At 41.2% G+C, this 25,300-nt stretch overlaps 1 protein-coding gene across 2 annotated transcripts; it reads left to right on the top strand.

Moving 5' to 3' along the window:
* The first annotated feature begins 1,062 nt into the window (after nt 1-1,062).
* LOC118211138 (protein cereblon-like) lies at nt 1,063-23,309 on the top strand. 2 transcript variants are annotated; one of them, XM_035388024.1, is made up of 11 exons: nt 1,063-1,204; nt 1,755-1,867; nt 2,709-2,911; nt 3,746-3,895; nt 11,667-11,829; nt 15,920-15,982; nt 17,313-17,397; nt 17,647-17,762; nt 18,898-18,962; nt 19,750-19,881; nt 20,416-23,309. In XM_035388024.1, the coding sequence occupies exons 1-11, from the start codon at nt 1,132-1,134 to the stop codon at nt 20,600-20,602; spliced, it is 1,350 nt and encodes a 449-aa protein (XP_035243915.1). In that variant the 5' UTR covers nt 1,063-1,131; the 3' UTR covers nt 20,603-23,309. The 2 variants fall into 2 exon arrangements, with proteins under 2 accessions (XP_035243915.1, XP_035243916.1); XM_035388025.1 differs by having other exon boundaries at nt 1,074-1,156.
* The last annotated feature ends 1,991 nt before the right edge of the window (nt 23,310-25,300 follow it).

Below are 25,300 nucleotides of genomic sequence, written 5' to 3'. Positions count from 1 at the left end.
AACTAATGAAAAACTTCCTGCACTGAGGCAAGACTAGTAGAGGTTACCAATTGACTCACGGAGTAATGAGGGTTATCACAGTATATACAGTATATATTGGGGTGCCAGGAAGGGTGATCATGTAACATAAAGTGTACTTACTTACAATCAGAATACAGTTAGATTGTCTCAGCATCAGTCCCTTTCTGTCATCAAAACTTCTGTCACAATCAGGAGCTTTCCTTAACAGCGCTTGCTTAATGAGCGGACAGGACCATTACAGTAAATGTAATTACAGCACTCATTAACTGTGATTGCCTTCAAATGAGGCCTCTGAGATATAATTTGTGACAATCTCTTCATTATGAGAGACAATCTGTCATCTTGAAAGACTCAGTTAACTTACTGTGGTATTCTTTTGATTTTTAAAAGCTGCAGTAGTTTTTCATTTGATTATTATTTTGCCTGACAAAAATATTGAATGTGTCGACACTGATTAAACACACTTCTCCTATTGACTGTACCAAGTTTGAGACTCCCACTGGCTCAGTTCTGTTTGAGACGCTCCTCCCAGTTAATAAACTGATCCTTTCAGGAAAAATAATTCTGAACGTAATCTTAGAATCTATCCTTAACCAGATACCCAGCCCTGGTATTTCGTAAAACAATTCCTGTGGTTACAAACTATAGTCTAAATAACACTACCCACAGAAGGATGAATTATTACACAGGCTTAAATATTCTACAGCCTGCATTTTCAATGGGAGCTCCATGGACCCCTGGGGGTCTTTTAATGTATTGTAGGGGGGCCCTGGCCACATATTGATGACCACATTTCAGATTTCGGAAAATATTTCAAAATCTAAAACCTTTTTTAAAAAATATAACCCTTTTTTAATTTATTACGTGAGTCCGGTGGATTGCGTCTGGGCGAGGGTTCCTGGATCAGAAAAGGTTGAAAACCCTCGTTCTACTGCATAAATACACGCAAATATTCTGCAGATAGTGCAACTTCACGCGTCTGTCTTCACATTACCAGTAGATGGCGCTGTTCCCTGGTCTGTCTCCATGTACTTTGTCCGTTTCGCCTTGCTTTCGTCTAGCTGAGTTGACCCCGGTCGTTGGTTACTGAGCGTTAGAACAGAAACAACAATGGCTGACGAGGGGGGCGGAGAAGGTAACAATATCAACAATAATATGGGAAATCAGGTGCCGTTTTTACCAGGTATTAAAAGCGTTTATGTTTGTTTTACTAACTTTAGCATTTGAAGCAAACGGAGTATTGTCGTTCCTCTGCAGCTAAAATAGTTTCACTTTCCTTTTGCATGAGGCGATTCTTTAGTTTTGGCTAGCTAAGTTGCTAACTTGCAGATGTCGGAGATGACAGTAATCTTGTCTTATAGCTAGCTATCCATTTAGCTACATGAAACAGAATTATTTTGGTCCTTCTTTGGTTAATGCAATTTAGTCTTTTTTTTTGCAAGCGTCTGCAAGGAACGACTTCTGCTGACTAGCTAGCCAAGTCTGTTGTCGTGGAAGATAAACGCCACTCCTTTACTTGGCTAGCAAATACTAAGTTGCTTATCTTGTCACTTGCTTTCAAGTGAACTTAGTGAACTATCGTTAAACTTGATGTTAAGTAAATATATAGCTAGCTAACCTTACCTACGCCCTTTGCAATCTGGTACAGATCAATCGAATCTGTACGCTAACAAGCTATTGTCGCTAACATAAAATGCGCAGTGCAGTTGAAGTAACCTCTGCTATCATTTTAGAAAATGAGGAGGAAGAGGATGAAGACGATATGTTATCGGAAGATCATGACAGCGACGATGCAGAAAAGCCAAACACCATCAACTTTGATCCTAGTCTCCCAACGTCACATGCTGTAAGCAACACTGAGTATCGTAACTTTCTTAATACACTCATATTATTTATTGACAGACTTACAGCTGAATTGCAAGGCAGTGACACTGAGGGTAGCCCAGCCCTTACACCATTGATGTGTAGGTTATTTGCTGTCTCTGCACCATGAGACCTTGGTGTGGCCCTGCCGTTTAATTCCGAATGATATACATCTTCACCAGATCTAACTAAACCTTTACGCATTCACGCATTATTCAGTTTTCAGTAACAACAATCGGGCTTTAGTTGAGGTAAAACTGAGCTTAAGCCAAATTCAATAGGCCACGATTCCTCCTTATATCAATAACACTGAAAGCTGTAGTGTAAAACCCAAGTGTTCATTCAGGAAAGCGTTGTTTATAAAATGGGTTATAGATTTTTAGATGTTTCACTACCAAAATTGTGATTGTAAAATATACTCTTTATTCATTTTTGTTTGATAAAAATATTTGACGTGATATGCAGTGATTTAAATTGATATATTTCTAATGTCCAATAATTAGAAATAATTAGTTATGGCTTGTTTCTTTCTTTCATTCAACATTATTTAAAACAAATCGCATCCTGGGAGTGTCTCATTGTGGACCCTGTATCTGGATATAAATCCTGTCATGGGCTGAGTTTCCTTCTCATGCCTATTTTGAATATGTGTCTTGGGCATTGTAGGTTAAGGTTGGCACCTATTAGCGTTTTCTGTTTTCCACTATCATACATTGCAAACAGAGAGTAGATATAGATGCGGTAATGAGTGTTTAGACTGAAGGTTGAGTGTGAAGGCTCCAGGGATAGATTAGATAGAGGGCTGTGTTGCTATCATCCTGCAGTACCTTGGTGCGGACATGGAGGAGTTTCACGGTCGCACAGTGCACGACGAGGACAGCTGTCAGATGATCCCTGTCCTGCCGCACGTGACCGTGATGCTGATCCCCGGCCAGACTCTGCCCCTGCAGCTCTTCAGACCACAGGAAGTCAGCATGATGCGCAACCTCATCCAGCGAGACCGCACCTTCGCTGTGCTGGCCTACAGGTGAGAACCGCACCTTCGCTGTGCTGGCCTACAGGTGAGAACCGCACCTTCGCTGTGCTGGCCTACAGGTGCATTGTATTGCATGTAGATGCTTAGGAAATGTCATGATGGAGTCTATTAAAAACTCTCTAGCTTAGGCCTACTACATTCTGTCATTGGTGGCATACAAGTTGGGGAGCCTGGGGTTATTTGGCCCACTTTTCACTCTTTTTCTCTTGAAAATGTATGTTGGAATATTCAAACTTGTAGCAAATGAAGTTAAGGTCTCAGCTATAAGTAAGTATATTGTAATTTCCACAAATGTTTTTAAAAATTAGGTCACCAGCGATTAAAGTCATGTTTTGCATGGGGTTGGTTGGCACTATGTTAAAATGCTATAGTTACAAAGAATGATGCAACCAATAGAAACCATTTTCAACATAACATTCAACCTAACCCTAACCCTAACTGATGACTGTACTTTTGCCTGGCTAGCAATCCCAGCAGAGTAGCATGCTATGTCAAAACTATCTGTTAGTCACTAAAACACTGTTTACAATGATATGCATTCAGATTGCTTGACTTACACATACAATGCAATACTGAAAACCACTTTCAGCAAAAACAATTCACTTGCAAATAGCCAAAGCAGACTTTTGTCAATATCTCCTGAAATATTTATCGAAATCTCCTGCCATTCATTGGAGACAAAGGGAGGGTAATTCTGCGTGTTTAACCAGAAATACTTTATGCAGCCACATAAAAAGTAAATTTGCCCCATCTTACATTCGGCCCCTATGTTGCAGTGTAATAACACCAAACAGCATTTTGTAAGACGTCTCCCTGGTGTTTCAGTGATTCTCAGGAACAGCAGGCAGAGTTCGGGACGACGGCTGAGATCTACGCGTACCGCGAGGAGCAAGAATATGGCATCGAGACGGTCAAGGTGAAGGCTGTTGGACGGCAGAGGTTCAAAGTTCATGAGCTGCGAACGCAGGCAGACGGGTGAGTGTGCAGACTGAGCTGAGCTGACTGTCTGATGTGAGCTCCTGCATTCAGCTAGGGTGTGTCACCAAGGGTTTGCCTGCGGAACATACCACCTATGTAGTGCCAGGCATTATTATGATCTCCATATAATTGTTTACGTAGCCTTTTAGATCTCCCTGATGCTGAGTGCTGTAAAACAGTGTTATACTGAAATGCTCTTGGTTGTCTGGCTAAAGTTTATTTGGAAATGATGCGTTTTATTAAACACATTTGATTGTATACCAGTTAGAGCAATACCACAGTGTATCATTAGGTGGCACACTTTCTCCAGTATTGTGGTCAGGAGTGTGGGGGACAATGAAAAAGCCTCACATGGCAGGAGTGGATGCTGCATGCTCTTTTTGGCTGGACCGCAACAGCGGGGCCAGCCCTACAACGCGAATGTCTGTGAGTGACTGAGTGATGAAGTTGCACCATTGGTCGGCCGAGTTATGAAGTTACACCATTGGTCGGCTGGATCACGTGTGTTAGGTCCAGCCATATACTAGGCTTTAACCTGGTTTTGTTTACCCTGTCCTTCCAAATGCTGTCCTGTGTAATCTGCATGCCATTATTTACCAGCAGTGTGTTTGTTTTATTGCCTATATCATGGCTTCCCTTGAAATGGTAATTATTTCTAGTCCTCAATTTCTTTTGAAAGGGAAAAGGGACAGTGGGTTTATTTTGATGAGTGTTTAGAGAAGAATTTTAAATACAAATGTTGTATTTTGCCTGAAGTTATATTTCTTTTTTTCTATTCCTTTCAAAAAGGAAAACAGACTCTTAAGTGTGTTTCTTGTTTAGAGAAGAAAATTGTGATTGCAGATACCACTTCAGACATAATTTCCATTCATATGCTGGAATGTGCTAGAAGCTGTCTCTGTAGAGCTGAGGAAAATTAGCATTTTTTCCCTCTAAAGCAGATTGAGTTCCCCTTGACTCGTGGTGGAGACATGAGCATTCAAACCTGATAGACTTTTACTGCTGCTGAAATGTCAGTGATTTATAGGAAATATTTTTCTTTTTTTTGTATTAAGTAAGGATGCTGGCATGGTAAATGTGGCTTTTTTCAAACAGAAAGATCCATTTGCAGCCAAGTTTGAGCTCTCTGGGGGGTTACCAGGTTTTTCAACAAAATGCCTTCATTTTTCCTGGAGTTCATGATTCCATTGTCCTCAATAGGAGCCGTAGGACCAGTAGATACAAGACTGCATACCATCAGCGATTCACCTCCACATTTCACTTTAGGGATGACTTCCTTTAATATAAGTGCCCGTCTTTCAATGGCAAAGCTTCTGGTGTGCGTGGCCTTTTGTTCTCATCTGACCTTAACGTCCAGTTTGAATTGAAGTTCAGCACATTTTTGGCTGCATACACCATTGGAGGGTTTAGCATCAGAAGAAGGAGGCTTTTGTTGAAAAGGATGTTGTGCCTATGGTGAAATATGGTGGTGGATCTTTGATGTTATGGACCTGAAAAAGATCCAACATCTTCAGTGTGCGGGCTCTACTCTTAGTCATAGGGTTGTTTTGCATTTATTGGGGGTCCTGGGGCTCTTGTTAAGGACTTTTTTGAGCGTAATTCAACTGTTTACGCTAAAATACCGGCTGGTACAAACCCATGGCTTTGGTATCTTCTTAGTGGAAAGTTATTCTTGATGCATTTACAGGATTCCCTTGTGTCCTGGAAAACCTGGAATTTTTCAAGGCAGTTTTCCAGTCATGGAAAAGTCATGGAAGATGCGATAATTGCCTTAAACAAGTAGTTGTCCTCAAAAAATATTTTATGATTTTTTAAATATATTGGCCAAAACCACAGGAGCACCAGTCTGCAGTTGGAATCTCCACCCACCCCCCACCCTCAGTCCATGATTGCAAACTCCCCCCTTCTCCCCCACAATCTACCTCTCTATATTGCAGGTGTTGCTCACATAAAATGGCCTGGAAAATAATGTCTTGAATAATGCCTTGTACAGAATTCTGTACAGTATAATGAGCTCCTTTAAAACAGAGTTTTGGGAACACTGCAGAAAGGACCGAATCAGGATATGCCACATTCCTGTAGATTACAAAATGGAGCCTGAGCTTTGCTATTGAGTCTATCTCATTGTGATGAGTGAATCAAAGTGCACTGAGTGTACGCTTCCGTGCAGGATAGTCTGGCAGTTTTTGAAAGCCTCTGTCATTCTACCATAATTATTCAATGACAGCTTTTTAATTAATTCCAAACGGAACGGAAGTACGTCACAGAACTGCTCTTATGCTTTCCTCACTGTCGTATATTATCTCTGATTGAACACTGTGATTTGGTTCTACTTTAATAAATTTTAACGAACCCTGTCATTTTATCACTGTTAATGTCAGCTTAACTTTAGTATTAGTGTAGCCCCTAGATATAAAACAAACAGCGATAAGTTAATGAAACAGTATTATCAACTGGGTGACGTCGGACTCCAAATCCTCTGAACATTCAGAATCTGAGTCACAGAAGCCACTTTGGTTTTGCAGGCCTATTTTTAATATTTCTTTCATACCCATCCTTAGTGCCATATAAAATTATGATCGTGGACCTCAAACTAATAACAAAGGCATTGTATTGTGTGGGTGCATCAACGTAGCCACTCACTGGGATTAAAATCGACCATAATTAAGGCAAGGCCCTGTGCATTGCATTTTCTGAATCTTATTGCCATGCTGTTTTTTTAGGGTCTCCATTTCTGGCATTCATACATTTCTTTGTATGGTTGCCAATGAGTAAACAGCAATGCTCATGATTTCATTCAGCACGTTCATTCATTTCTTCACATTTGCTAATGCTGACGGACGTCTGGAAGATTGCTTTAGTCATGTGCTCGGTGGACGCCCTTACCACGGGCATAGCTTGAAATTTCACGCTTTCCGCTTAGGAAGTCAACATGGTTGAAGTTAGCATAGGCTAACTGAAGCAGTTGAGGAAAGCACCCTGCTCTCGGACTCAAGGAATAAAGTGTGGATCTGAGTTCCCATGCCAACCACATCCAGAAATGGGTCTGATTGCACTCTCTTGAGTTGTGTGTACAGGTGATAGTAAACTGGATCAAACAAACCCTGTTATTCAACTATAGTAACTATAGTAATCAGATTTTTTTTCCCAGCAATGAGAAAATAGTTGAAATGAACTGGACAGAAAGACATGTGGTTGACCCCCTCTGCTTTGAGCAGACCTGTATACTGTGAGGAGCCCAGGTGTCCTGTAGTCCAGGTTTGCCCTGAAGGTGAGTTACGGCCTGACTCTGTACCTCTAATTAGACATTTATGATGCCTCCTGCACACCAGTATCTGTATCAGTATGCATTTTTTTTCACCTGTCCAGGCAGATTTGTGCAGCATGCAGGATGCAGAGTCCTGTGCATTCTGGCCAATCACCTCTCTGTAAACGTAGCTCTGCGGCTTCAGTTCCAGGATTGGATTCTTTATGCACACGTGTCACACGTCTCCTGTGATATTGAGTCATACGGTATTATTCTCGGTATTATTATAGTGTGTGCATTAGACAAAAAACAGTGCTATCTAAACAGTGAGAGCTCTGATGTCACATTAGTGTAGCATTGCCTTTGATCACCAGAGAAGCCCCTGTCTCACTGCAGTAACAATGCCTGTAGGCTCAGCTCAGCACAGTGATATGGAGGTTTGCACTTTAATAGCACTTGTGCCAGCTAAGCACCTCTGAGCTCTCTGTTCAGTGAACAACTCGGGTGTTGCTCGGAGTCTTTCTTAATGTTTTTTTTTTTTTTAAGTCTCTGGGAGAACTGCTTTTATGTTGTACACTGGGTTCTTTTTGTTTTTTGTTTTTTTGTTGGAAGGGGCCTTCAAAAGAACACATTTTGTCCTCCATTCTTCGAAATGTTGACTGTCTGGAGCTGTTGCACCCCCCCCCCCCCTTATTACCAATTTTGGTATGTATTTTGATATTGTTGATTGGATACTGGATTTTCTAACACAGAACAGAGAGTTAAGGTAAATGGCTTCCTGGCTGATCTGTTGAGCTCTTCGACAGGGACACCACAGGGCTGTGTTCTCTCACCCCTGTTGTACATTCTGTACACTAAGGACTCCTGTAGCTATTTATATGAGGTACGGGTGTTTGTTTTTTCTGTGTGTTTTATGTTATACTGTCAGTCGATTATTTTATGTTTTTGTGTACATCAGTTATGTTTTTATGCACATCAAGTCCCCTCTGTGATTGTGAGGCTGAGACCACTGAAACCATCTTAGATTCAGCTGCCTGTTTGTTTGTTTTTTTTTGTTTGTTTTTTTTCCCAAATGTAGCATACTATTATGGGGAAACCAGTGATGTTTAACTTCAGGGATGAGGTGTATTTTTGGGGTAGGATGTATGGAGCTAGAAAAGGGATTTAACCTGTGTTAAAGGACCTGACTTCCAGTTAAGAAAGACCTGTAGAGTGTTCCACTTATGCTTTATGCTGATCCCAATGTATTTTTTTTACTTGTGTATGCATTTGTGAAATGTGAATGCTAAAGTGAGGTTTTAAATAAATCAGGTTTGTTAAATATTCTGTTGTTTTAAAAAATAAATTAGAAAAAATCAGGGTCAAGTTAGAAAACACTTTTAAAGTTGTACATTTGAAGTGTGAAAAGCTGGACTGAATTCACCTCAAGACTGATATAAAGACTCAGACCCTCTTCAGGCAGTGCAGTCCTCTGTCCTTTTCCCAGATTACAGCAAATCCAATGTTCCATTCGATACATAGCCCTAGAAGGCAGTTCCAGGAGCAGCCTCCCCTCTCCTTTGTGACAGAGACCAAATGATTTATTTTGCATATGGAAAAAAATTGCATATGGAAAAAAATTCTCATTCTTTTTTCTCACTCATGACTGAAGTAATTTAGCCCCATTTCAGATCACTGTGTGTGTAAGGGAGTTCTCTCCAGTCTTTTGTGGTAAACATTTTAATGTCATCTGTCACACAGTTGCATTTCAGAGAGAAGCATGATGGAGTCCTGACCCCACGGTCATGGGATCAGATCCTTTATAGGACTCTGGATATGTCACATTGCCAAAGCAAGGCACCAGAACAGAAAGGCAGAGTTACCGTGTGATACCTTGTGAGTGTGTTTTATAAAGAACAGTAAGTGGTTATACTGCTGTTATAACCCTTGATCAATGTTCTTTTCTGGCCAGAATGCTGCCTATTGATTGGCCCAGGAGTTGCCCAGGATATGGTCTTCTGCTGAGACATGGTGGTAGAAAGGGTCGGGCTATGACATGCTATCAATGGTTCATTGGTTTTAACTAACACTTTTTTTTTTTTCTATGCAGAGAAGTACCTCTGAAGTCACATCGCTCATGCTAAGCAAATGAATGAGCAGGGAAATTGCTTAGATGCTATTTTAATATTACCTGCTGCTCACCAGGCCCCCAGTCAGAATCCTGTTCTCCAAGCTGCTTCAAGTGGGATTCTGAGCCCGCTGATGACTTTCTGGCCACACAGTGTGCCCACTGTGCAGATCAGCCTGGCACAGCGGTGCCCTGCGAATCCCATGTCAGACACCCCCTGTTGTGCCCTCTCCCATAAGACCTGCAAAGTTCACAGTGCTCACGTAACTCCTCAGTTCCCTCCTTTCATGAAATCCTCTTCTGAAACATGTCCACATAAAATAGGGTCGCTGAATGAAGGGCGCTACATTATGTGTGGTTAGAGGCTCATTTATGGCTTTGTGTTCACAACACAGCTCATCAGAGAAGCCTGATTAGATCATTTGCTACTTTTCCCTGGTCTGTCATATTTTATATGATTTTCTTTTATAATACCGTGGATTCAGTAATATTACGCAATGTATTTTGTAGATAATTTTTATAAGAGGTCTTTGGATTATTTTCAGTAGTTAGTAATTTTTCTTTCTGGACTAATCTTGTTTTTTAAACAAAAAATCTTAAAAGGCATGTTGTGACATGACATGGATGTTTGAAAAAGATACAAGTAATTTTTTGGAAGGTTAAGAGATTCATGTAGAACAGGTAATGTGGTGTGATCCCATTCTTTATTTATACAGAGAAACTAAAACATTTATTATTAATAACAAAGTCGGGCTTTGACTACATACAGTGCCCGCCAAAAGAATATTAACGGTTGAGTGAACTTTGTTGCGGTTCATGTTAAACCATGACTTTTTCAGTTTGCGTGTGTCAAAGCAGCCACAGCTAGCCAGCATATGCGACCTCTCTGTGTCTTTGCTAAAGTCGCAAAGTTTGCCATACTGATTGAAGTCGCTGGGTTCTTGTCCACTGACCTTTACTTGAATAGACAATTTGATCTTCCATCCATCCATCCATTGATTTCCTGACCGCTTAGTTCAGATCAGGGTCGCGGTGGCAACAGGGCAAGCAGAGCAGCCCAGACATCCCTCTCCCCAGCAACTTCTGCCAATTTGACCGTAATTGAAACAATTTTTTGCTGTCGCAAATCGTGTCAGATTGCTGTAAATATGATGAACAAGCAATGGTAACAAGGTTACAGTGGTAATCGTTAGCTTGATGCTTGACAAATAAATAATGTAACACTGATAGTATGTTCTTATGTTGAACTGAACTGTCTCTAAACTATGCTGTACTTCACTTCTTTTAAATTTTTGTTTTCTCCCAAGGGGAGAAGGGGATGATGAAGTATTCAGTAATATAGAATAGAGAGTAAGCTATGTTCCACAGTTCTGTGTGTTAAGCCAAACAGAACATGAAGTCAGTACTGTAAACATATTCATGTGGCTTTGCTTCACAACCCCCATCCCAAAATATACTGATAAATCGTGGTTATGGTTTCAGTACTATTACACCCTTTAAAATGTGGTTCCAGCAGTCCACCAAGTCATCTGCATTTCTGGAGAGCTGAGAGCCTCAATGTAGGCAAACTTTTATTGACAATTCATTGGAAATTTTTTTACAAAGTAAAGAACAAATATGATGTCATGGAAACAAAAAGTGTGTTCAGAAGTTTTATTGGCACCCATCAAATGTTTTATTTTCAGTCTTAAATGCGACAACTTCTTTTCTGTCCCCCACCTGAGAAGATTTTACAGCATCACTGGCAATATTACTATACTCTAGAGAGATTTTGATGACCACAGAAACCTCCAGGAGTTACCAGCATTTTTCATCGACTTTTGCTAGCAGAACACATTTATTGAACCCATTTATACAGTAGCAGAGAAATCAGCTGGTAGCTTTGATTCTCATTGAAAGAGTCCTAGCACTGCCTAGCACTCTCTCTTGTTAGTGGTATAGTGCCTGTCTCAGTGTCAGTGGTAGCCAAAGCCAGCCACGTCCGCTGTGTGGGCGCCTATTGTTTGACCGAATAAGCAAAGTTAAGTCATTGAAGCATGTTTGTGTTGTTTTTTTTTTTTTTTCATTTTGCCTGTCTGTATTTTTGGATGGGGGGTGGGGGAATAGAGAAGACAGGGTGCTGGAAAAATGCTTTCTCATTCAGAAATTATTATAATATGCAAAATATATGCTCTTGTTAATTGTGTAATTTTTCCTAGCATAATCCATGAATCAGCTGAAGGCTTCCTAGCTAAGTGTCTATCTTTTTCTCCGTCCATTCTCTTTCATTCCGGTTTTCCCTCTCAATCTCTGTTTTATGTTTCTCTGTCTCTGATCCGAATTCAGAGTTAAATGTGCTTTCAGCAACAGCATTGCTATCATTTCTGACTCATCCCTCTCTCTCTCTCTTTTCTTCCTGTGTGTGTCTGCTGCAGCATTCGACAGGCGAAGGTGCAGATTCTCCCGGAGAGAGTTCTCCCAGACCCCCTCTCTGCAGTGCAGCTCGCTCCCCTGTCTCGGCTCCAGATGCAGCCCTCGTGCAGACCCCCTGCCGGGCAGAGCCAAGAGCTGCAGCGCTGGTGGGACTCCTACAGGAAGGTGAGGCCTGTGGGATGGGAGCTCGCAGTCTGAGCACCGGGAGGTTCTGCTTCTCTGATGAGTCATGTGCCCTGCACTTCATTCCATCTTGTCCCTAGGTATCGGACCGAAGCTACAGTAGTGAGCTTTGAGTCTTTACTATTTGCAGGATTGCTACAGAATATACAATTTAGTACAGTACTTCTGAGTTCATCCCAATGTGACAAGGTCAATTTCTGTTTGGGCAAAGGGAGAGAGTGCAAATGCATTCCCAGGTGACATCACCCCATGCTTCTTATATTTCAACATAGATATACAACATTCCATATTTAATGTTTGTCTCTCAGGGACAAATGCAGTCTTACACCATCTTGGAAAGATTAAGCTAGAATTTCTCCCCCTGCTCTGCTCCACAGTCCCTGGCCAATAGAAATGTTGGTGATATAAATAGCTTAATATGTCCAGGACAACATCAGGCACAGAACATGAAAGAATTGGAAATCTGCAGTGGTGTAACATTAGTTCTGAAGCATTTTGCTAAACCAGTTACATGAAATTACGTCCTAATGCCATAGCTACAAAGCCTGCATGGTGTTTGTAAGAATTATTTCACACTTATATGGACTGATGGGAAAAAATGAGATTCTTTTTTCTTAGGTAATATAATAGTGCTGTGAAAAAAGTATTTTCCTCTTTCCTGAGTTCCTCTATTGCGTATTTTTCACACTAAATGGCTTCAGATTTGTAGACAAAATGTAATAGTAGACAAAAGGAAACTGAGAAAACACAAAACACATTTTTTAAATCATTATTTCATTTATTAAATGTAAAAAAAAAAGATGTTATCAAACAGCCATATCACCTATGTGGATAAAGTAAGCCCTAGTTTCATTGGTTCCTTGGGACTCAGATGAGAAGAAATATATTTATTACTTATTTATTTCCTGTCCCAGGCTTGCCAATTATATGTATTGATATCCTGGGCACATCCAAGCATTTTTAACTCTTATCGCTTGAAGTCTCATTTACTCATACACGTCTTACCTCTACATTTTATTTAGCCTTGTGCGTGATATACAGCGCGGGGCTTTTGCTGTCGGGGCTTAAAGGAAAGGATTGCTCTTCAGCATTTCTAGTGGATCCTGTTCATGTTGCCCCTCCATTCAATGGCAGTATCGGGCAAAAGTGTTTGGCAGATAGCGGGCTGACTGAACGTGTCGCGTTGTGACTTGAGTGGTTTCTGGCCCAATATTCTCACGTGTAAATATGGGCCACAAGTCTGAACTTTGTGGTAATAGGCTGGAACACAGGAGCAGCACCTGACTCACAATGTACATAGTGCCGTGTTATTGGACAGGGCTGTTTAACTGCCCCCAGTAGAGTAGAGGGCTTTTGTTTGTTTTCCCATTTATTAAGCTAACACCAGCCGCTCAGCTAGAGCCCACCACTTTTTGGGCCAATCACTCACCGGCCCGTGGGCCTGCCAGCCGTAGTCGGTACCAGCACGGTCACAATTCAGTGCCGTATTGTGTGCGGGGAACATCACAGGCTAGGAACCAGTGCTGGAGGCACCCCCATTGATGTGAACGTGAAGGTGTAAATGTGTGTAATAGACGGAAAGACAAACGAACATGAGGCACTTTACGGGCGGTGAACAGACAGAAGGAAGGACGTATTGTTCAGTGCCTTCTTTCTGTGCACTTGCATTAGATTGATAGGGGTTCCCCGCATGCACAAAAATATTTGCCATTCAGTTAAATGGGCTGCACAAAACAAATGAAAATTGCCAAAAACCTTGTGCCACATAAGACAACCGGGTTTTGGAAAACTTCCAATTACTTAAAGAAAAATGAAATCGGGTGCCATAAAGACAGCTGCTCCGCCAGTGCTCTCTAAAGGCTTTGCAAATCAAGGGCTTTCAAGCAGTGTCCAGTCCTTGTTTCTGTCTATCAAATCATTTACAAATCACAGCCTATAAATATTTTGCAAAAGCAAGAGCTCCTGCTAGTATCCGCTGTTCACAGTAGTTTTCAGTTTTTTTCTACTGGATTTTTTAGTTATTCTGTAGTTATTGCATTTCCAACAGGACTGCAGCACGTCACACAGGAGCCAAAATGAAATGTGAAGGGGCAGTCTGTGAATTATGTGCATGCCTGAGTAATTCATACATGTATTTGCTGCCTGTGAGAGTGTGAGAGAATGCTTTACAGTAATGTCCTTCTGTTTACACACGCAAGCACGCACACACACACACACGCAAACATACACAACCACACGTGCACAAACAAACACACATACACAAGTATCTATTTGTCTTGAGGCTCAGATGGAACTTTCAGTGACCTTAATGTCCTTCAGGGCATTCATGTGTCAGCCCCCTATTTTCTCACTGATGTTTTTTTTGAAAACTGACTTGTTTTTAGAGTAAGCACTGGAGAATAATCTCTCAATATTTAAGACATGGTTAGCATTGTTTCATTGTTATTCTGTCTGGCTGAAGTAGTGCTGTATACCTAGGAGACCTCAGTGAATTGAAGGATGTTGATACATTCATCCTTGAGACACAAATTCTTTTCTTGTTTTATTTTGTTTTATTTTATTTATTTTTTGCAGTGGACACGGAGTGGAGGGGCGGTGATTGTTATTATTTTAAGAATATTACTAGTATAATAATGAAAGTAGCGTGCGTTCATTTTTTAAACCGTTGTAACGATTAGGTGGAATTTTATCCAAAAACTCCTATTTTAAGAAAATGTCGTGCTTGCATTCTCTCTGAGAAGTGTGATTCTCGAAGCCAATAACATCTTTTCTGCCTTTGGCTTTGGAGCTTGGTTAAAACTACACTGGGGAATAATTGAGGGCCCTTTTGCAATACACATCCAGAGCCCAGCAGCTTGTCTGCAGCCACGGCAGGTTCACACACCCTCTGACCCCAGCGGTGCCTCTGCCCTGCAGAGCTCTGTTTAAAGCTTCGGGGCTTCAGCGGGAAGAAAATATTCACCTGCCCAGGAGAAACTCCGCACTGTCTTAAAGAGGTCACACACACGTACCTGCACGCACTCCCACACACCCACGCCAAGGGTGACATCGAAGAACGACATGACACATATTTTTGTTATTTATAACTAGTACTGCACTGCTTTAACACAAATACTACTCAGTTCAGCTGCTGGACTGTACTGCTTTAACACAAATACTACTCAGTTCAGCTGTTGGACTGCACTGCTTTAACACAAATACTACTCAGTTCAGCTGCTGGACTGTACTGCTTTAACACAAATACTGCACAGCTCAGCTGTTGGACTGTACTGCTTTAACACAAATACTACTCAGTTCAGCTGTTGGACTGCACTGCTTTAACACAAATACTGCACAGCTCAGCTGTTGGACTGTACTGCTTTAACACAAATACTACTCAGTTCAGCTGTTGGACTGCACTGCTTTAACACAAATACTACTCAGTTCAGCTGCTGGACTGTACTGCTTTAACACAAATACTGCACAGCTCAGCTGCTGGACTGTACTGCTTTAACACAAATACTGCACAGCTCAGCTGTTGGACTGTACTGCTTTAACACAAATACTACTCAGTTCAGCTGTTGGACTGTACTGCTTTAACACAAATACTGCACAGCTCAGCTGCTGGACTGCACTGCTTTAACACAAATACTACTCAGTTCAGCTGCTGGACTGTACTGCTTTAACACAAATACTACTCAGTTCAGCTGTTGGACTGTAATGTGCAAATAAGATGGGAACGCATACTTTGAAGAAGAGAGCACGCTTGTTTGTAATGTCCTAAATGGAAAATTCTGCTGCAGTGAGGACATGAGTGAGCATTCCAAATTAGGAAGTAAGAGGAACATCTTGGATAAATATATGATTGAAAAAGAGCTGACTGTATAAGGTGGTTCCTATATGTCATCCAACTTGTAAACCATGTGGCTCTAACAATAGCTGACCTAGTGTAAAGCTCCATGGAAATTGTACAAAAGCATTAAATTAGTTTGCCAGTTTGATTAAATCATCCACAGTGATTATTATGGTAGCTGTGTGGCAGGATGGATTGAGCTGTGGTGAGGGTCATTAATGGGAACATTCTGTTTTCCAGAGGAACTTCCACTGTGCTAGTCTTACTTCATGGCCTGCCTGGGTTTACATGTTGTACGACTCGGTAAGTACGAAAGGTGATGAAGCAGTCTTGAGAAACACTTCACACATCATCTACATTTATTGTTCACTTTTTTGCGCAGTAAGGTGGCAGACGAATGCTGTGTGAAAATATCGATTGAAAACTCATGCCTTTTGGGTGGTGATAGTCTGCTGCCGGCAGTTCAACTTTTTCTCTGCTTCAGTTCCCCTCTCTCTCCCTTTCTCTGTCCCTTATCACTCCCTCAATTTCTATCTCTCCCTCCCTCCCTCTTTCTGTCTCTCTCTTGCAGTTCAATGAAATTCTATTCTGTTGACTATTACTATAGCATGATAAGGACACTGTTATGTTTCCAAAGCATATGTTGTCATAATAAACTGTAACAAATAAGCAAATTAGAGCCTTAAGAAGTCCACACAAGACATAAACATGAAATGATCATGCACTGTAAATGGCATTATAATTTGCTATAAATTGTCTTTTTTTCTTTCTGTGATAAATAAACAGCTGTATGAAGCTATGTTAATGCTCTCCATATTATTCTCTCTCATGGATATTACCACCAAAAATATTGTTTTCACAAGACTGAAATAATGAGCTGAGCCAACTGTAGAATGACATTATCCTGAGGACCCTTTCAGCCTCTTCAGAATATTTGCTTTGAATGAACTTGATATGGTATACTATTTAATTAACTGTCTTCTCTACTGCTTTGGAAAAAATACAGCAGTCCTGACCTTCTTCCTGCCCATTTACATTCATTTTTATTTTAAATTGCATTGTTCATTTTCCCAGAACCCCGTTTAATAGGAAACCTCTTGCCTTGTCTCTGATATACAGTGAGCTCCATAATATGTGGGACAAAGACATAATTTTTTCTTGATTTGGCTCTGTATTCCACTATTAGATTTGTAATGAAACATTCAGATGTGGTTAAAGTGCACATTATCAGCTTCTACTTAAGAGCATTTAGATACACTTTGGTTTCTTTGGCTTACTGGCATTAGGATTTGCCTTCACTGGAACTGAGGGGCCTAGCCCAAACCATAAAATAGCCCCAGGCCATGGGGTGTCCTGATACTTTTGGTCATATAGTGTAGAAACGAGTTCTGTGCTGTACTGATGAATATTTTCAGGAGACATAGGAGATGTTAGGAGGGTAGGGTATGTAATCGGGGTTGAGCAGGCCGACCATAAAAACACTACACAAACAACTGTAGGTGCTTCTGCTCTTTGTTGAGTGGGTCATAGTTCATATTTATCAGATGCAGTTTTTTGCTCATTTTTAACTTGAAACGTTTCTGTGCTTTTCGTAACAGACCCCACTTACCCCATTATTTTGCCCCATTCCCAGGAAATTCTCATGAACCGGGTAAAGAGACAGCTACATGAGTGGGATGAAAACTTGAAGGACGACTCCCTCCCTACAAATGTTATAGGTATAACCTCAAACTTCCCAACTGCCACAACCAACCCTGTAACCACACTACTGAACTCTTCTGGTTTGCTTCTGCTATCTCTGTGGTCATGTGATACTAGTGACTGCTATCCATGGTGTTCTGTGGTCATGTGATATTTGTAACTGCCATCCATGGTGTTCTTTGGTCATGTGATATTTGTGACTGCCATCCATGGTGTTCTGTGGTCATGTGTTCATGCTGGCTCCTGCCATTGTATTTCCTGGTGAGATTTTTCATACAGGGTGGCAGCCTGCCTCCCCATTGACGATGCCCTGAGAATTCAGCTGCTGAAGATCGGCAGTCCAATCCAAAGACTGCGCTGTGAGTTGAACATCATGGACCGGGTGAGTCTGTCTGTCTGTGTGTAAGTGGGTGGATGAGGGAGTGTTCATGGGAGTGTGCATTCTGTGAAGTATGCTCATTCCATGGTGCATCAATGACTGAGCCTGTAATGCTCAGAGCTGTTGTCCTCTGCCCATCTGGCACACTTAATAGGCAGTCTTCATATCTTGTTTTCAATGTATACTACATGGCCAAAAGTATGTGGGCACCTGACATCCAACTTCTCATCCTGAATTATGGAAATTAATATGGAGTTGGTCCACGCTTTTGTGCGATAACAACCTCCAATCTTCTGGAATGGCTTTATGATAGATGTTGGAGCAATGCTGCAGGGATTTGCTTCCATTCAGCCAGAAAAGCATTAGCGAGGTCAGGCACTAATTGGGCTTTCCAACTGATCCCAAAGGTGTTGGATGGGGTTGAGGTCAGGGCTTTGTGCAGGCCAGTCAAGTTCTTCCACAATGTTCTCGACAAAACCATTTTTATATGGACCTCACTGTGCGCCCTCCGGCATTGTCATACTGAAACATGAAAGGGCCTTCCTCAGACTGTAGAGGAAGCACAGAGTCATCTAGAATGTGATTGTGTGCATTAAGTCATTAAGGCATTAAGATTTGCCTTCACTGGAACTAAGGGGCCTAGCCCAAACCATGAAAAACAGCTCCAGGTCAAGGGGTGTCTAGATACTTTTGGCCATATAGTGTAGAAACTAGTTCTGTGCAGTACTGATCAAGATTTTCAGGAGACACAGCAGATGTTTGGAGGGTAAGGTATGTAATCAGGGTTGAACAGACCAATCATAAAAGCACTGCCCAAAACAGCAGCAATTTCAGCATTACCTCATCAAATATCAAAAGTGTTGGTTTAAATGTTTCATTCAATTATATCTAGTCTCTTTATAGTATATTCAATGTTTATACCAACCTGGATTAAGTTTACACAGGTTTTTGTCTTTATGTAGGTTTGTACATACAACCCTTGAGTGCATTATGAAGTGCTCTCTACAAACACATAGACCTTTTTTGATCTGGGCAATTCCTTTCATGTGTGCACAATACATGCACAGACATGGAAGCTGCTATCCTCTAGTCTTTTGTCTTTATGCTAGCTTTATCTATCTGTCTTTATCCTTCACAGTGCACCTCACTATGCTGCAAGCAGTGTCAGGACACTGAGATCACAACAAAGAACGAAATATTCAGGTGAGTGACATAGGGGTCACGTCAGTCCCATTCCAGGAAGCTGTACATGCCCATTCGAAGTTGAACGGGACGTGTAGCAAAACACAGCGACTACAGGAAGGAAGTCAGGCAGAAGAAATTGTTAATTTTATTTAAATAACTCAAAATTAAACAATGTGGTCAGCAGTGTTTCTCATTCTTGTGTACTGTAATAACGTGGTAGAAGATGAGCGAGGTCTTGATTTTGCTGTCACCACTTATAAAAATCTCATCATCTGTCATTTTCACATTCATCCGATCACTCAGATGATGACTTAAAGCTGTATCCAGTATACTGTTTATGTCCTTCCAGTTTGTTTTCTTTTTTGGCTCAGGGATAAATTCATTCTGTATGTTTAGATTATAATTCTTAAGCTACCTGTAAGGCACATTTGTTTGGTTTTGTTTCATGAAGCAATGTCATGAGCATTTTGAGCATTTTGTGATTATTCTTTTTTTTTTCTTTTTATAAACAAGTGAGGATATCATCTTGGAGAATTTTAAATGAAGAGATTTAAATGTGCAGCCTTATAATTTATTAAATAATTATTATTCTTACTTTGTGCATGAGTTGAATATGTAGTATATATATATAATATATATATAGCATGAATTATAGCTCTTCTTAGAATTATCAAAGCATATGATAGTTGTATATATAATAATAATAATAATAATAATAATAATTATTATTATTATTATTATTATTATTATAACAATGATAAGGGCTTGACCTACATTGTCTCTCTTTGTTATTCCTCTCCTGTAGCCTGTCCCTATATGGTCCTATGGCTGCCTATGTGAATCCCCATGGATATGTCCATGAGACCCTGACCGTGTATAAGGCCAGCAACCTCAACCTGATTGGACGGCCATCCACACTGCACAGCTGGTTTCCCGGGTAACCGGTCCCCTCTGTTTGTTTTGCCCTGGTGTGATATACTCAGTAACCTTTTTACTGCATAACCAGTAATTGCCTGAAACGACTTTACCCAAGCTGTGATCCTGACAAAGCGTTTGTTTTTAAACTCCACTGTCCTCTTGACCTCTTTGACACATCACCCCTTGAGTGCGCAGAAACATCATGTCAAACTTAGCATGCCCTGTCAGCAATTAATTATTTGCCTGTGTTATCCTTAGTCGTATTATAAGGATTAGAGTTTGAATTGAGTAGTACCCATGGGAAGGCCTTTTTTTTTAGACTTTAGGACTGAGCACTTTGACCTTAACGCCTACACTGGTGAATCAGAACATGGACATGCAAATCTGCTGTCATAGCATGGTGCTATATTTACAGGGATGTGTAGGAAAGCGTCTATATTTTGATCTTGATTAACTACCGTCGTAAAACAAAACGGGGTGTGTGTGTAGAGCAGGTGTCAGGGGCATGTGTGTAGCACACGTGTGTCAGTGTAGTTGTCCCTCTCCTGGGCAGGTACGCCTGGACCATCGCTCAGTGCCGGACCTGCGGCTCCCACATGGGCTGGAAGTTCACGGCCACGCGGAAGGACATGTCCCCGCAGCGCTTCTGGGGCCTGACGCGCTCCGCCCTGCTGCCCCGCATCCCCGCGGCCGAGAGGGAGGAGGGGGCCGAGGAGGCCGCCCGCATGCTCTGCCTGTGATGACCCTGTCACCTGGTTACCCAGAAGAGGGCGGAGTCACAGCGGAGCTTCAGAGAGCCCCGGGCCCGCCCCCGGCCCCACCCCACAGGGAGGAGCAGACTGGCGGCGCACAGCGTCAGCAAACAGACGCGTGCATCCTTACCGTTTATTTGACCTCAGCTATGATCTCTTTTATGCTGTGCTTTAGGCTCAGAGGGGGAGGGGGTGTGTAAGCCAACATACGGGGGCCCAGGGCCACAAAAACGTGCTAAACACCACTGTTTTATAGATACATTGAGAAAAGGGGAAGGACAGAGGGGGGGAACAGAAAGAGAGAGATAGAGAGAAGGAGGATAAGCGAGAGAGGGCTCCCTCTGTTGTCCCAGCCTTTTAGCATGTAAGTCTCTTCAGCCTAGCCCAGTGACTTCAGTACTATTGATTAATATTGCTGTAGCTATACCTGCAGTTCCTGGTCTACCGAACACAGTCCTGCTGGGTGCTTGCTGTGTACATCACCGCTAGCAGCATGTTTGTTCCCCATTTCTGGCAATGGGACACAGATGCCTAAAGCTCCTGTATGAACTGTTATGCATGCAGTCCACTTAGAGGTTTACAGTGGCCAGATCCAGTTTTTTTATTTGAGTTAAAAGTGATCCTATCTCTTATGTACAGCCTGTGTCTGATTCTTCTCTTGGCCATACAGCGTCCACATTAAAACAAAGCACCTTTGAGCTGCAACCGTCTCTGGTTCAGCTGTTAACGTATACATATGTAAATGGAAATAACTCTTTTGTTGTGTGTAAAGGTTCTGTGTGCCTCTGTGAGAGTTCAGTCCCTCTGCGCAGTTTGGCCTTGGATGTTTCCTGCAGGGGACTGCGTCTGAGGAAAGCACGTGTGTACTCCTCTCACTCACGTTCTAAGTGAAGGGACTCACTGGCCTTCAGCTATTCGCTGTGAAGTGTGAAAGAATTTTGACTTGTAAAAAGAAAGAGTTTAGACTTTTTTGTGTCTGTGCTTTATGCTCAGACTGGCCTGTATTTTTTCTAGAGGTCACTTTTTTGTGTTGTGCAGAGGAAATGTCATCCCACCACTGTTATTCCTGACACATATGAACATAGTGGGGCTGAGGTCAGACCTGTTCTTACCCTGACATGAAATGTGTGTGTGTGTGTGTGTGTGTGCGTGCGTGAATGCATGCTAAATAATGTCTTTATCCCGCAATCATCATACCTAAAGGGTTGGGTGTAGTCGTTTATTTTGTGTAAATGTGCTTGGTAAATTTGCAAATACACAAACATAAATGTCTAATAATCCTTTCTCTGAAAGTCTTAAAAATCATTTATAAAAATCAGGGCAACACAGTGCAGGAAATAATATTAAAATGTGCTACAACCATGTTAAATCAATCAGAGTGTGCACTCAGTGCACTTATCAAAAGTATAAGTACATGTTTACATATCTTTGTGAAAGGATTTCACTTTCAGTATTGCAGTGCTTAAAATGGTTTCTCCTCAAATTAAAGTAGCAAAACTCCAGAAATGCAACTTTTATTTTTGTGCCGCTTGCCAATTTTTTTTACAGCTGTGCTGTATTGGGCCATAGATCTTTACAGAGTGTGGAGTGCTAGATGAGGCTTGGTGAGTTTGATAAACAGTCCAGTTTGGGTAAAGATCAGTGCATTTGCACAGCAAAGATGTAAAAAAATAATGAGCCCTAAGACTCTGAACTGAGCTTCCATTTTCCACAATGATGAACCGGCCAGTTAACTGATAGGCTTGGATGGGAGTGATCCAAGTGGGCAGGCAGAATCAGGCCTCTGTCCATTCACAGGCACTAAATTAGATGTCCCTATTTATCTAAAAGCAATTTACACCAATTTAACACCATGTACATGTCTGTCATGTGATGCTCACCAGCGTTACACACTGGTGAGCAGGGCAGCTATGCTACTCGGAAGTAAGGAACAGAAGCTGAAACGGAGAGACGGTGAATTTTTGAAATCCTTCCTTATATCAGAAATTGATTTATGGATCTGGAATGAATGCTTTATATTTGACTTGTTGATCAGCATAATCAGTCCTCAGACAGCAAAAGGCATTGATTTTCTGTTAAAGGCTCTTTAAATGTAGCCAAATTGGGTTGATTAATACACAGGTGTGAGCACCTGCATGTGATGTAGATAGTTTTGGAAGCCCTGAGTTGAAACGGTACATCGATACTGACCTTTCACTTAATTACAGTAGGAAAAAAAACAGAACAGTTCGTTCTTGTATGTTACACTGTGCTTGTTTATAGTTATGCAACATTCAATTTTATCAACAGAGCATCAATATTTGTGGACTGTGATGCTCTTGTTCAGGTGTGACGAAAGCAAATTCAAGCATTTCCAAAACGAAAACTGTTATGCGATATCCTGGAATCTATTGAGATTGAATGAAGGTTTAAAGTGATTTTTGTCTCGTTTTGGGACGGTCCCATCCTGGTCATTCTGCGGCTGTGTCCTCGAGCACTCTGCATGGGTGGTGAATGTCCTGAGGTTTAAAGCGGCTGTGCTTTAGTACAGCAAAGACTGTTGTTGGCTTGCCATCCCCAATGTGTGTGTCCTGTAGCAAATTAAATTTTGAGGTATGTCATTTCTGTTCTCCTCAGCTGGAATAGGCTGATTGTCAATTGGTGTGTCAGGGAGTCATAAATAAAGCCATGGGCACATTGTGTGTGTAAATGAAAATGCTAAGCGTCCTCACTTCCACTTAAATGTACATTGTTAACCGACCAGGGTTATCAATTCATTCATGTGCCAAAATCAAGACTTGGCTGCATATTTTAACAAATACTGAAAAGATGCAATTTCGTGTGAGCTTTCATGAAAGGAATAGGGAAAAGCATCTTCACAGGCCTGTCATTTTAAGATATTCTGTATCCACGCAATTTAGCAGACCTCAATCTTGTGTAAAAGCCTAGATAATCCTCACAAGCACTGTGTCCTCTTCTCAATAACCTGCATTTCATTGGTGATGTAAGAGTTTAAATTGTGTGAAGAAATTGCAGTGGAACATAGTGGAAATTAAAGGTACTGCTTTATATTGCCAGCCTTGTGAAATATGGAGAATTTGTAGGTACACAGTTAAACCTGTCTGTCATATTTCAAAACCAGAATTTGGAGTTACTTTTGTTTCCTACATTTTGTTGCAAATCTACAAATCTACACTTTGTAAAAAATATTCCACATTCATTTATTTCCTTTAATTGTATGTTAAGAAACTCCTGTTGTACATTTCAGATCGTGGAAATACATCGATACCCCTTCCACAGTGGAATAAATATGTTTGTAACTGTAGTCAGTGAATGAGTGTTTTAACAACAGGAATTACCATCTGTATTTAAAGATTTTGCAAAACCAAGCGCTCACCAAGGAGAGTGAGAGTGTCTGGACCTGGTTACTGTAAGTGACAACTGATGCCAACATGGGTCTCCTGCACACACACTTTTATGAATCCTACAAAAAGGCAGCGACAAGAGTATTGTTTATGCTATTTTTATCCCAGTGTCAGTTTGCTTGACAGTGTGGGAACATTCTCAAGAAAAGGATATGAAAAACAATAACCGCATTTGGATGTTCGGTGCCAGTGGGGATACTAGGGTTGTAACGGTGGAAAACTAAATTTGATATACAGTAGTACATGAAATTTCTTTTAGCCCTTAACAGCACTGTTATTGCTTTCTCTGCTGATAGCTCGATGTCAAGCCATAGGGCACAGAAAAAACTTCAGAAGTAAAAAATTTCGTCCTATTACAAGTTTTGAATTAAGAATTTTGCTGGCTAGTTAGTGGTCTCAATGTTATTCAGGTCTCAAATGCACTTTTATAATTTCTCTTGCAGGAACACATGAAATCAATATAAAGAATCTTCATAGATATACATTTCATTTTTCTGGGAAGTGTGCAACCGCAAGTACTCAGATTCTTTATTACTCATTCAAAACATATGCTGGTTTTTCTGCAGGGTCATTTTTGCCGTTGTTTAGTATCACCTGGGAAATTCAACTGACAGAGACTGGTCCTGGCATGGATTCTGACATTTTTCAAGGTAATGTAAATGCAAAAGTGAAAGAAATTGTGGATAACATGAGCATTCCTAATAATTCGAATGTTGACTGTCTGCAGTTCCAGAGTGGGCTGGCTTGAGTGTATTTCCCTCCAGCTCCTCAGAGAAATTTGAATTGCCACAGGGAGACCTTGAGTGGTTACAGTCTGTCCAGCAGGTTCTGAAATTCTGAGTGTTTCAGTCAATCTCATTCTGAGGGGGTTTTTGGTTTTAAATCCATTGTTTGTTTAATAATTTCTCAAAGTCCACAGAATTTCAAATTGCTTTTTTCATTCAATTTCAGTTAGCTGAAATGAGGGTCTGGTTAAAATACTTATTTCTCTTTCCCAGCTGGACACAGGTAATAAAAATTTAGGTGTGGATTTCAAGGTAGTGTAATTAGAAGTTAATCTGAAGTAGAGAAGGAGCAGCACGGTGGGAGTTATGGGCGGAGTGTGGCACAGTGGGTAAGGAACTGCGCTTGTAACCGAAAGGTCGCAGGTTCGATTCCCGGGTAAGGACACTGCCGTTGTACCCTTGAGCAAGGTACTTAACCTGCATTGCTTCAGTATATATCCAGCTGTATAAATGGATACAATGTAAAGTGCTATGTAAAAAGTTGTGTAAGTCGCTCT

The sequence above is a fragment of the Anguilla anguilla genome, chromosome 13, assembly GCF_013347855.1.
Source record: "Anguilla anguilla isolate fAngAng1 chromosome 13, fAngAng1.pri, whole genome shotgun sequence".
In the NCBI taxonomy this organism is placed as follows: Eukaryota; Metazoa; Chordata; class Actinopteri; order Anguilliformes; family Anguillidae; genus Anguilla; species Anguilla anguilla.
Note: the sequence above shows the minus strand (reverse complement) of the source record. Positions and strands in the feature narration are given on the sequence as shown.